Genomic DNA, 12,347 nt, shown 5'->3' with positions numbered 1-12,347 from the left:
TTGAGTTTAGTATGTGGTTTGTGTTCAGTTTTAAATATAAGTCCTTATAATAGCAAAGTGATTTCTTTTTCTGTTTTTGTTTTTTCCTTTTTTTAAAATTATTTCACTTTAAGTTATAGGGTACATGTGCACAACGTGCAGGTTTGTTACATATGTATACATGTGCCATGTTGGTGTGCTGCACCTGTTAACTCGTCATTTACATTAGGTATATCCCCTAATGCTATCCCTCCCCCCTCCGCCCACCCCCCAGCAGGCCCCAGTGTGTGATGTTCCCCACCATGTGTCCACGTGTTCTCATTGTTCAATTCCCACCTATGAGTGAGAACATGCAGTGTTTGGTTTTCTGTCCTTGCGATAGTTTGCTCAGAATGATGGTTTCCAGCTTCATCCATGTCCCTATAAAGGACAGGAACTCATCCTTTTTTATGGCTGCATAGTATTCCACGGTGTATATGTACCACATTTTCTTAATCCAGTCTATCATTGATGAACATTTGGGTTGGTTCCCAGTCTTTGCTATTGTGAATAGTGCGGCAATAAACATACATGTGCATGTGTCTTTATAGCAGCATGATTTATAATCCTTTGGGTATGTGCCCAGTAATGGGATGGCTAGGTCAAATGGTATTTCTAGTTCTAGATCCAGACACACGAAAAAAATGCTCATCATCACTGGTCATCAGAGAAATGCAAATCAAAACCGCAATGAGATACCATCTCACACCAGTTAGAATGACGATCATTAAAAAGTCAGAAAACAGAAGGTGCTGGAGAGGATGTGGAGAAATAGGAATACTTTTACACTGTTGATGGGACTGTAAACTAGTTCAACCATTGTGGAAGACCATGTGGCAATTCCTCAAAGTGATTTCAACTCTACAGATCAGTTTGAAAGCACAGGACTAGATCTCGGTGATGGTTAATTGCTCACCTGGCCAAAGAAAAGCATGTTGCAAGGTTAAGGCTCCTATGAGGAAAAAGAGAGCAAGGATGTTCAGGCCAAATAAAGCCCCTGTTTTTATTAATTATAAGGTCAGAATCTGGTTCTCCTGGAATCAAAATGCTGAGCAAGCAATTGTGGAGCAAGGGCTACACAATAGCAGAGATGAATGCAACCTGACATTCCACATGCATTCTGGCGTAGCTCATTGTTTTTCAGGCATCTACGAGAAACATATCACCACTTAGGTTTGCTGCCGAAGATGTGTTCTCACTGAACCATAACCTAGCAGAGTTTCTCAGGTTGGTCAGTGCTACCTATATTGCTCTAAAATTTTTAACATCTAATTGATTATTTGTGGGAAGGATGCACAGAGAGAAGAAAGGAGAACCAGGAAAAAGCTGTGTTTTTAATTTATGAAATATTAAGAAGATATCAGACGAAGACCCAGACAATATGTATTAGATCATAGAGAAGCAAAAAAGTGCTTGTAATTTTCTGATGGTAGAAACAAATAAGAAGATATAAATCCCTCAGTTTACACCATGAGTTAAAAGAAAATCATCACCTGCTTATTGGTTCATTTTGTAAATTGAGATCAATGAAATTCTCTGAACAACAGCATGAAATCAATCGTAAAATAGCATATAATTCATGACCAGTATTGTAAATTATACTTTGCTTGACAGTAATCGGTGAGGTTTCCATGCACTGGGATGCATTTCCTTGTAACACGTCTAAGGATAATGCCTGTGGATCCATTTCTAATGCATATTAGAGTGATCTGTTTTTCCCTGTCCACAACTCCCTGTGTTTGATCTTATGTAAATGATGCAATCAAGCAAATGGAAAACAAGATGTTGTTGCTCAGGGGCTCTGACAAATAGTGGCCTTATGTTTTCAGGGTTTCCCCACCCTCCATTTACCCAACTCAGATTTGTGTACATACCTGCAATTGTTTGAATCCATTGATCCATTTATATTGCCCTTGAAGGACCTAATCACATCTGTAGAGACATATTACCAAATCAGTTGCAGTTAAGCTAGGAGGAAAGTTGTCATTACTTTCCTCTTTGCTTTAAATTTTAAATTGGTGGCTTTGTTTATGGCTTCACTCTCAAAGAATTTCTTAGCCTCACTTCCCTGTAACCAACCCTTTTTTCATTTCTTTTTATTAACTGTTTTTAAAAACTCTCTCATTCCATTCATTCATTTTACACATGACTACTCCTTCCCCCCATGCCCAACCTGATGCCTCCTCCTCTTTTCTTCTCCATTTTTTTTCCCTTTCCCTCATCATTTCCTCCTGTTTTACCAAGAATTTCCCAGTCAGATCACCATGCAACTTTCTCGGCCATATGTCAAATTAGGTTCCCTTCTCTCTCTCTCTTTTTTCATGCTTTATTATTTAAAGAACACTAGTAACATTTCGTCTTCTTATGGAAATACATTGAGAATAATCCACTTTGTGATGGACAGTACAGGAATAAAAATAACTTGGAAGTCAAAAAAGCTATTTAGTCACAGTGGTTTTCTTTGTATTAAGTTTACAGTTTTCAGATTTTAAAAACCAAAAGAAAATCACCAATTTCTATTGTAGTGATGACATAGCAGTCAGATTTCCCAAACCAGAAATGTGACCTAACAAACTACTTTTTTGGTGTGAATTAGCTTATCTTAAAAACTTAGAAAACATTTTAATTGTACCTAGGTTCTGAAAATCTTGTCTGTGTGGTTATGATAAGCGTAGGTGAGGTGCTGGTTGAGTACATGGCATTCATAAATTTCAGTCTTCAAGACATATATGTATGTCTCTATCTCTGTGTACAGTTATGATTTTATTTCTATAATTCAGTTTAATATCTGACTTTACTCCCATGCAACTTAGTGGTAAGTAAATCACAGTCACTTTGGGGGTCCCCACACCTCCACTAATTATGTAAAAGCTTCTGGGGTCTTACCTAATTCCTTAGCATATGGAGTGTGGCCACCCAGGATGCTTTCTTTCTCTGTGCAAAGGGATAACTATTGAGACAACCCCTTCACATTCAGTGGGTATCCTCAGTGCTTCTATATCACACTTGGGCAACTGAAATCTTTACAAGGTTTTCTGTGGCCCTGCCTGAATGCAGACACCAAAGTCTTTCTTTTTGCTCTGGTCTTGCCCCCTGACCTGGGACTCTACCCTGAAAACAGGGGTCAGGGCCCCTCCTTCAGAGAGCTTACACATTTCTCCTTCCTTCTATCCTTATTCCATCAGCCAGGGAATTTTGAATTAGGGAAGTGGGAGACTCCATACTTCCTGTTTCTCCCAACATTATATGTGAACTCTGAGTCTTCCTTTTCTGTTCCCTCAGTCACCCTGTTTTTTTTTTTTTTTTTTTCTGCCTCCTGACCAGTCACATTCTGTTTTACAGAGAAATCTATTTTATAGTTAAATTCTGATTTTATAATTTAATCGAGTGTACTAGTTCATTTTCATGCTGCTGATAAAGACATACCCGAGACTGGGTAATTTGTAAAGAAAAAGAGGTTTAATAGACTCACAGTTGCATGTGGCTGGGGAGGCCTCACAATCATGGCAGAAGGTAAAAGGCACATTTTACATGGCAGCACACAAGAGAGAAATGAGAGCCAAGGGAAAAGGGAAACCCCTTATGGAAGCATTAGATCTCATGAGACTTACTCACTACCATGAGAACAGAAGGGGGAAACTGCCCCCATGATTCAATTATCTCCCACCGGGTCCCTCCCACAACATGTGGGAATTATAGGAACTACAATTCAAGATGAGATTTAGGTGGGGACACAACAAAACCATATCACTGAGAAACATTTGGATAAAAATTAAATGCAGAAAAGATATAGGGTCAGTAGCAGGGAAGGATGGAAGAAACAAAATAGGTTAGTATGTCAATCAGATTGATCTCAGTACCCATTGAACAAATCCTGAGTATTGTAGGAGTTTAGAAGTGGAAACTCTATATCTAAGGGCTTCAATTTAAACCCTTACTTGGTTCCTCGAGAGAATTGTTCAAACTATGAAAGGAGAAGAAGGAAAAACAAATCAATACAGTGAAGAGAGAAACAAAGGAACAAGATAGTTATGGCTGAAAAGTTCCAAGAGCCCAGTTCAAATTGGAAAACCTGAAATTATAGTAGACTCTTTCAGTGTGTTCAGTGATGTCTCTCAGAAATATCTTAGAGATATGAGAAGTATTAGAGACATAAGATGATAAGATTTATCTAGAACTGGGAATCAGGATAACCATTTAGAAAAGGACTGGGGATATGAAGAACCCTGTGTGACCCAGGGAGTACAGATTTGTAACGGATGATCAAATTTCATTAATGAGGGAAATGCAACTATTGAAAATATTCTGGGAATAAGAAGGTACCAAGAGACTGGACATTGTGTAGCAGCATAGGAGTGATTGCATCGATGTGACAAGTGGAAAAGGTGGGAAGTAACCAGTTTGTGGTCAGAGAATGCAGGATTTAGATTTAGCATCTTGGAAATCATTCTGAAGATTATCAAGTAGTAGGTGTAACTGTGCCGAATGTTGAATAAATGAAGTAGAGGTGAAGGGCATTGCATTTGAGGAAGTTAAAGTAAAGCCAGATTCAGAGATGAGTCATTATTGAGGATGTTAGAGTTGCCAAAAAGGGATTATGATTGAAAAGAAAACTGAGCCAATGCTGAAGTCATAGAGAAGAGGAGCAGTGTGACCGGAGATGTGATGGGGCATGCGTTAACTAGGTTGGGGCATATCTTCTTTTAAATAATGAATTGATATTGATTAACTATGGCTATTTTCTCTCCATCTATGATATAAATATATATCACAGAAAATTTGAAAAATATATGTAACAAATTAAACCTCTATATGCACTCACTCAGAAAAACATTTTTAACATTTTGGTAAACCACTATCTCCTGTTTTGTTTTTATTTGTTTTTATTGTTTCTTTCTTTTACAATGAAGCACTGGTACTTTAAAATTATGTTTTGGCATTCAGACAGGTACAGCTTTGCCTTTTTCTTGTATTTAATGGTAAATCTCCTTTGTCTTACAACTATAGACCCCTCCGTTGGCCTGACAATTGTATTCATTATATTCTTGGAGACTTTAAAACATGTTTAGACATTACTATATTTCTGAGAAAAAAAAATGGCAACCTGGGTAGAGGGCATGGAAGTATCCTTCTGGTCTTGCTCATTCATTTTCAACAAGTAAAATTATGCGAGTTAGTCATCACACCAGTCCTGGAGCTATCCTGCTGAATATGATAAAAAATATTTATCTGAACTCAAGAAGTTTACATTCTCCTGGGAAGGATATAATATCAAGACATAAATGAAAAGGCAATTTTGGACTTGTTTTAGTAATTATGATATGGAACTAAACGGTGATATAACAAGAATCTGGGGATGATGGCGGCCATATTATTCAATTATCAAGAAAGACCACTCATAGAAGGATGAACCTGAAGCATAAGAAAGAGCAATCCAAGTACAAAGAAGGAGAAAATAGATTTCAGTTAGAAGGAGCAGCACCTGCGAAGGCCCAGAAGTGTGAACTTGTTGTGTTAGAAGAACAGAATAATGTCTAGTCTAGTGTATGAAAAAAATAGGGAGAATGTTACATCAAATAGGATCTCATTGACCATTATTATATTTCATTCTACGAGCAGAAGAAGGGTACTACAGGGTGTTACTCTGAAGAATCAAAAGATCACTCATGGTGAATGGTCTTGCTTTCTTCATTGGGAAAATTGAAGTAGTTAGAGGATAATGCCCATAGACTCTGCTACCATCTACCCACCCACCAGCATTGGCACCCACATAGTCTGCATTCCCTCCCATTACTATAGATTGTCTCTGTTGCAAGTTCAACTCTTTCACTTTTGAACTAGATTCTCCTCTTTCACATATTCAAGGACAAAACTCCAGCAATTTTTTTCTCTTTCATCCACTTCTAGTTTTCCCTTCACTGCTGGGTCATCCCATCACCTACAACAAATTTTTCTCTCATTTAAATTACTTTAAAAATCTTCTCTTGATTCTAATCACCTTTAATCTATTGCTACATTTATCTGTTTTCCTTTACTACAAAACTTTTTGAAAATGTTCTTTTATTCACTGTTTCTAATTCACTTCTATTTCCTTATAAGCCCACTGAAGTCAGGCTTTGGTGCCGACAAGTTCACTGAAACTTCAATTGTGCAATTACTGATGACTGCCATATTGCTATACCCAGTGGTCGATTTCTAATTCTCATCTTATTTCACCTTTAACTCTTAAAAATTACTTCATTTGACTTTTAAGACACCATAATCTCAGTGTTTCCCTCATACCTTACTGGTCACTCTCTGTCTCCTGGGTTGATTTCTCCTTTACTCGTTGGCTTCATATGTTGATATCCCAGGGTTTTGGTTGTTGTGCCTTTTCTCTTTTATATCTGTGCTCACAGCATTTGCACTCCTAGCCATCTATATTATGATAACTTACCAAATTATATCTCAAGCTATGAAATCTTCCTGTAATTCCAAACTTCTGTTCAAATATCCTGACAATCTCCTCTTGGTTATCTAACATAGCAAATGTCTAATTGACATTCATTATATGAATTCTTATCTTCACCTCCATGCCTCCTTCAACCAATAAAATGGTTACTTTATCCTTCCCTTTGCTCAGGTCAAAGGCCTTGGAGTCAACTCTGGGTCTTCTCTTTCATACTCTACCTACAATGCACTGGGTAGTAAATCCTGTTAGCTTTGTCTTAAAACATATTCAGAATTTAACCATTTCTTACTTGATTGTTACTGGCCTCCACTTACTTGATATTAGAAATAGCCTCTTCAGTGAGATTTATTCTTATGCTCTTGCTCACTACCATCTATACGTCTAGCAGCCAGGATAATACTCATGAAGTCCATGTTTGATTGCATGACAGCTCTGTTCAAAATCCTTAGTGGCTTCCTAAGTAGAACCTCTTAGATTAAAAACCAAAATTCTTACAAAGACCTACAAGGCCTGCGTGAACTGGCCCCTCATTAAATCTCTAATATCATCTCTAACTTACTTCTTCCTAATTTGTTCTGCTCCAGCCACATCGGCCTCCCTGCTAGTCCTCAAGACTGTCAGGCATGTCCCTCCTTCCATGGCTTTGCTCTGCTTATTCCCTCTCTTGGAATGGTCCAACCCAAAAATTCCTGCAACTTTTACACTCATCCCCACTTCAGGTCTTTGCCCAAAATGTCACCTTCCCAATGAGGCCTCTGCTGACTCTTACCTATTAAAATTACCCAGAACTTCTAATTCTCCTTCCTCTGCTCCTTGTTTTCTGCAGCAGTTTTCATGTAATGCAGCATGAACATCTTAAACTCTGTTACACATTCACTTTAAAGCCATGCTATCTTCTAAAATGCAACACCTTTCTTACCCATAAACTTCACAAAACCTTGGATAATCTAGAGGCAAACCCTAACTAGGGATGGAGGATTTGACAAGCTCAACTAAACTATTCCTTTTTCAATCTTGGCTCACTAGCCATTCTAACCCTCTCAAGCAACATGACCCTTCTAAGTATACTCACTTCCCATCCTGACCACCCCCTGCCCCAGTCCCAATTATTATAGAAACAGACACTTCCCGGTCCATGGAAGAATCTGGGCATGGATAACAAACCATGAACTAATAGCTTCAGGGAGCTCCTTCCATCTAAGGCAGATATTCTGGGTGGGTTTAGGGCTTAGGTGATCACAGTAACCTTCAAAGCGTGCAGTTTATAGGAGAAAGGTGAGTGGGGCACTCTGTGATAAGCAGACACTGTGATATGTGATACTATCATGATGCATTCTTGAGATACCTAAGTCCTACTTTGAGATACCTAAGTTCCAGATATGCAAGTCTGTACCATGGAAACATATGCAAGCAAGCATTGGGCCTTTTTGAATAGAGTAACTTCTTTACCACCTACAAATTGGGTAGCTAAACCCCTGCCCCAGCAAAGTAGAATGTAAGAAAGAAGGAAAAACTATCCCACTCCAAAGAGTTCACTGGCCAAGGAATTTTGTAGCATCCAATCTCAGTTGCGGCTGACCAAGACAATCTGATATGGCTATTATATATTTCAAGGTCACATGGATTTGACCACATGGAATATAATCTCTGGCTGGAGCATGTTCTTTCAGAAGTTGGATGTGTTCTCAGTTGAAACACTGTAGGTTTTCTCCAATTGCACTGAATTACCCATCAGGAATTCCTCTAAGCTTGGTGACCTCCTTGGCTTTGCTCTTGCAACGGGGCTTAGAGTCAAATCCCCAGCTTCTCTTTTTCAGGGATGACAAGGAATTCAGACAGATGAGAACAATGAGAGAGAGAAAGATCACCGGAGAGAGCAGATGATTAGAACAGGGGAATGGCAGATACAATATGTTAGTATAAACACATTATAATTTTGGCCAAGATTGGCCCTGTTGGTAGGAGTTTTTCTTTGCATGAAGTTTTCTCTCAGTAAATAATAGTCTACTCTCTCGGTAGCATCTGAGGCCACTGCTCTAATGATTTTTTAACTTCACAAGTTTCCTAGAATGTTGGTCCAAATGAAGGCACCCCAATTCTGTCTCAGTCGTGTACACATAGTATGACTGTTGCTGCCATCTCTCAGCAGTCCCTGGCAATGCCACACTGCTTCACCACCAGCTTCAAAGTGTCCTTGAAGTATATATTCTGACTATGTTGAATGGGAGTGCCCCATCTCAACTTGCAACATTGGATTCCTGTAGGATAGAATTTGTAAAGAAAACAAGGTTTAATCAAAAGCATTAAGAGTCTCTTCTTGTTGACAACTTTTTGTTCTAAGGTAACTATATTTACTGTAATTTTTTTTTAATCTCTCTTCTAGTGACCTACATGTTTAACCAATTGATTATACTTTGCATGAAAATCAAAGTGTTCTTTCCCCAGTTTACTTTTGTTATCAGTGCAATGCAAAATCTGTTTGCCTGAATTAGGTTGCATTTCATTAATCTCTTCAGCATGAAATTGTGGTGGCTCATGGTTAATGAGATTTAAGAATGTGTGTTACTTAAATTGTGACTAACTTATTTTAAAAATATGTCAGAAAATAATGATTGTTTCTAGTAGTGTTAAAGTATTAATGATGTGTAAGTCTTGGTACACCTGACTGAACTTCGGTTAGATTACCAAGTGTAACGAAGTGTTCAGGATATTTCAGAATTGAGTTAGTATATTACAGATTAGTTTAATCTAATACAAGAGAACGTGGTATCTATTAGAAAGACAGACAATATAACATACCAGGGAAGTTCAGGGGAGGGAGAGATTCTTTCGGCCTAGGGCACTACCCTACTCTCATGGTCATCTTTCAGACCTAGCTCCTCTCATTCATTAATTATTCATTCATTCAAATACACATATTCAAAACCTACAATGGGCCAGGTATTGTGCTACATACTAAGGATGCAAAATGAATACATTACCATTCCTGCTGTTAAGGTATTTAGTGTATCATATAGTCATGACGTAGTGTTTTTAAGTGTTAAGCTAAAAGTATGTACAAAGAGAAAGAGAAGAGGCTAATAGCTCCATCTTGTGCTGGGGTGACAGCAAGAAGTGTTAGGAACATCATAAGGAAGAAACAGGCATCTGCACTGCACCTCGACAATTTGAAGGTCAAATAATAGTCAGGTGGTGGACAGGAGAGGAAAGGAATCTGACAATGGAATTACAAGCTCAAAGTCATTGTTACAAGCTATGTATTTGCATTTCAAAGGCAACTCCTGTTGTCTTCAAATATGCTTTAAAATAATTTAAATATCTCATTTATTTTTAAACAAAGCCATTGAACTAAGACTAAACGTAGCAAATGATTTACCTGGTCACAGACATTCAAGAAAACAGTAAAATTGTTAAAATGAAAAAGTCAAAACAAGAGTTTGATTGACACTTGTTTATTTAAACATAACCAGAGTATATTTAAGGGATAAAGCACCCTATATGGTATTGCTATTGATTTTTATGGCTATTTATTCATATTTTAAGCCTTACCTTAACAATTCTCTGAGATAGGACTCTAGTGGAGGAATGAAATCTCCTCAATAAGAAATACGATGCTAAGTAAATTTTTGTTTCTCCCTACCCCCTAGATTTAGCAGTATTTACACCCCACCAGTTTCTACTAAGTGCATGCACACATGTGGGATGTACAAACAGTTCCTGGGTCCTACTGTACACAGCACAGCTGCCACCAGAACATGTGGATTCCCCAATTCTAACTGTCCTGGATTCTAGAACTATATACATACAGTAAGTAGAAATGTTGTCTCTCTCACATGCTGGTTCATGCAAGAATCCCAGTGAGTTCAATCAGGGGAGGAGCTTGTGACATAAAATTAATTTTATTGTGATTAAATGCATAGAAGTGATTAGTTCAGTGGATCTGCCAACCTTTGATTATCACTTGCCAGCCTAATTTCCATTTTGTCTTTATGCAATCAGGCTGAGCTACATAGGTACACAGATTCCAAGCAAACTTCAATAAGGGAAAAACTGACCACTTTCATGACTGCCTTGAACATTTTATGTTTGGGGCATTATTTGTAATGATTTGGAATTAGAAAGTATATGTATCTTTTTGAGTATAATCCAGGACCTTCTTATTCCCTTATTACCTGCAGTTGATGTCAGAAAGGAAGTTTCACATATAGGCATGTTCTGATAATTTCTGGTATTAGTGATTCTTGTCCATGTCCTAATACATGAGGTATAATTTGTACTATTGTGCTGAGCTAAAATCTAATAGGTCTCTCTTATCAAGAGTTAATACTTGTTCATATTTATCTCTCCTGGTCTCAGTTTTCTTATCTGTAACATAAGAGTTTAGACTAAATGAATTATGACATTTATTCAAGCCGAAAAATATTGTGATACAGATCTCATTGTTCCATGTCTAAGTTCTCCACTGGCTTCGTTGTGCCCCTAAGCCGAGCCACATTACTTAGCCAAAAAGATTTCCCATGACTCAAGTATTTCTCAACTTAACAATTTCCTGTCTGTTCTATGACTTGCCCTTCTCATTGCCACTGCTATGTTGTAACCCTCGTCTGAAACGCCCTCTGTTCTTCCTTCTACCTATCGAAATCCAATCCATCTGTTAAGAATAAAATCTTATGTATTTAAGTAGTGTGTCACTTCATTCGAGAAGTCCTGCCTGATTATTTCGGCCCTTCCAGTCATCATTTTCAATGTTTTCTCTAATTACATATTAACCCTATGTTGGATTCCTGGATTTTCCTGGACAGTTATATTATTCCCTCTTTTCCCGATATCTAAGTTCTCAGATGTTCTACTTCTGAAGTTTTTGTTCTACAGCTTAAATTCAAAATAAATACTCACTTATACATTTTTGTATTGTTAGCTAATTAAAATTACAAGTAACCAGATGGCAGGAGCCATATCATATTTTCTTTTTGCCCCTCAGAATAGGCATTGGATAACTACTTCAGTGTTTTATTTTAAATGAATCAATTTTGATATTTATGTTTTTTTAAAGAAGTGTCACAAATCCAAGTTCAAATGTGTCCTTCGAAAATCCTGCATATTTTAGTTTTGACTTGAATGAATGATAATAATCTTGTATTTTACCATTCCCAGGTGGAAACAACCAAGAAAAATAAGTGGGATTCTGGAACGCTATATATTATATATTTCAAATGACACACATGATTTTACAATTTGGAGTGTCATCTATAACAGCACAGAACTTTTCCAGGATCATATGCTACAATACCTTTTACCTGGTAATAAATATCTCATCAAGCTGGGAGTAAGTTTATTTCCATCACTTTCTCTGTCCCCATTCCTTCCACTTCTTCTCCCCTTCCCATTGTCCATCTTTTCTTTCTCTCTCACTTAAAAAAAAAAAAAAATCAAAATCCTCATGTATTGCTATTTATACTGAAAACTCACTTCCCATCCTAAATGTGAATTCTGTTGATCTAATACCTACACATTTGTTTTATATCATGCAAAATGATAGAACAACAGCCTGAGTCAGTAGATTTTCCCAAGTCAAAGTTGGTATTATCAAGATTTTTAAAATTACTTGTAGAACATCATAATTGTTAAGAACTTTTTCTAAAGTGCTAGGATTAATAAGGTTACTTCCCTGTGGCATTTGTATTCATTTAAAAAACAATGCATAGTATGAAAATTTAGATCTTATATTTTTAAATGGACACTTAAATGACCGTCAAATATTCTTGATTGTTATTGCATTCTGGTTTATATTATGCTTCTATCTCAGAAGAACAGTCACTTAATAAAACCCCAGAATCAACATAGTTTAGAAGTTCCTTTAGACAAACAATAGCATTTT

General features: G+C 37.3%; 1 protein-coding gene across 1 annotated transcript in view; it reads left to right on the top strand.

The window, feature by feature from the left end:
• USH2A (usherin) overlaps nucleotides 1-12,347 on the top strand; it is a 798,563-nt gene that overhangs the window by 407,431 nt on the left and 378,785 nt on the right. The window contains exons 33-34 of the mRNA XM_032136481.2: nucleotides 10,117-10,276; nucleotides 11,624-11,795. Coding sequence (XP_031992372.1) covers nucleotides 10,117-10,276; nucleotides 11,624-11,795 — 332 coding nt within the window. The remainder of the gene's footprint in view (nucleotides 1-10,116; nucleotides 10,277-11,623; nucleotides 11,796-12,347) is intronic.

This window comes from Hylobates moloch, unplaced genomic scaffold, assembly GCF_009828535.3.
Source record: "Hylobates moloch isolate HMO894 unplaced genomic scaffold, HMol_V3 SCAFFOLD_18, whole genome shotgun sequence".
Lineage (NCBI taxonomy): Eukaryota > Metazoa > Chordata > Mammalia > Primates > Hylobatidae > Hylobates > Hylobates moloch.
This window is presented reverse-complemented; position numbering and strand designations above follow the sequence as displayed.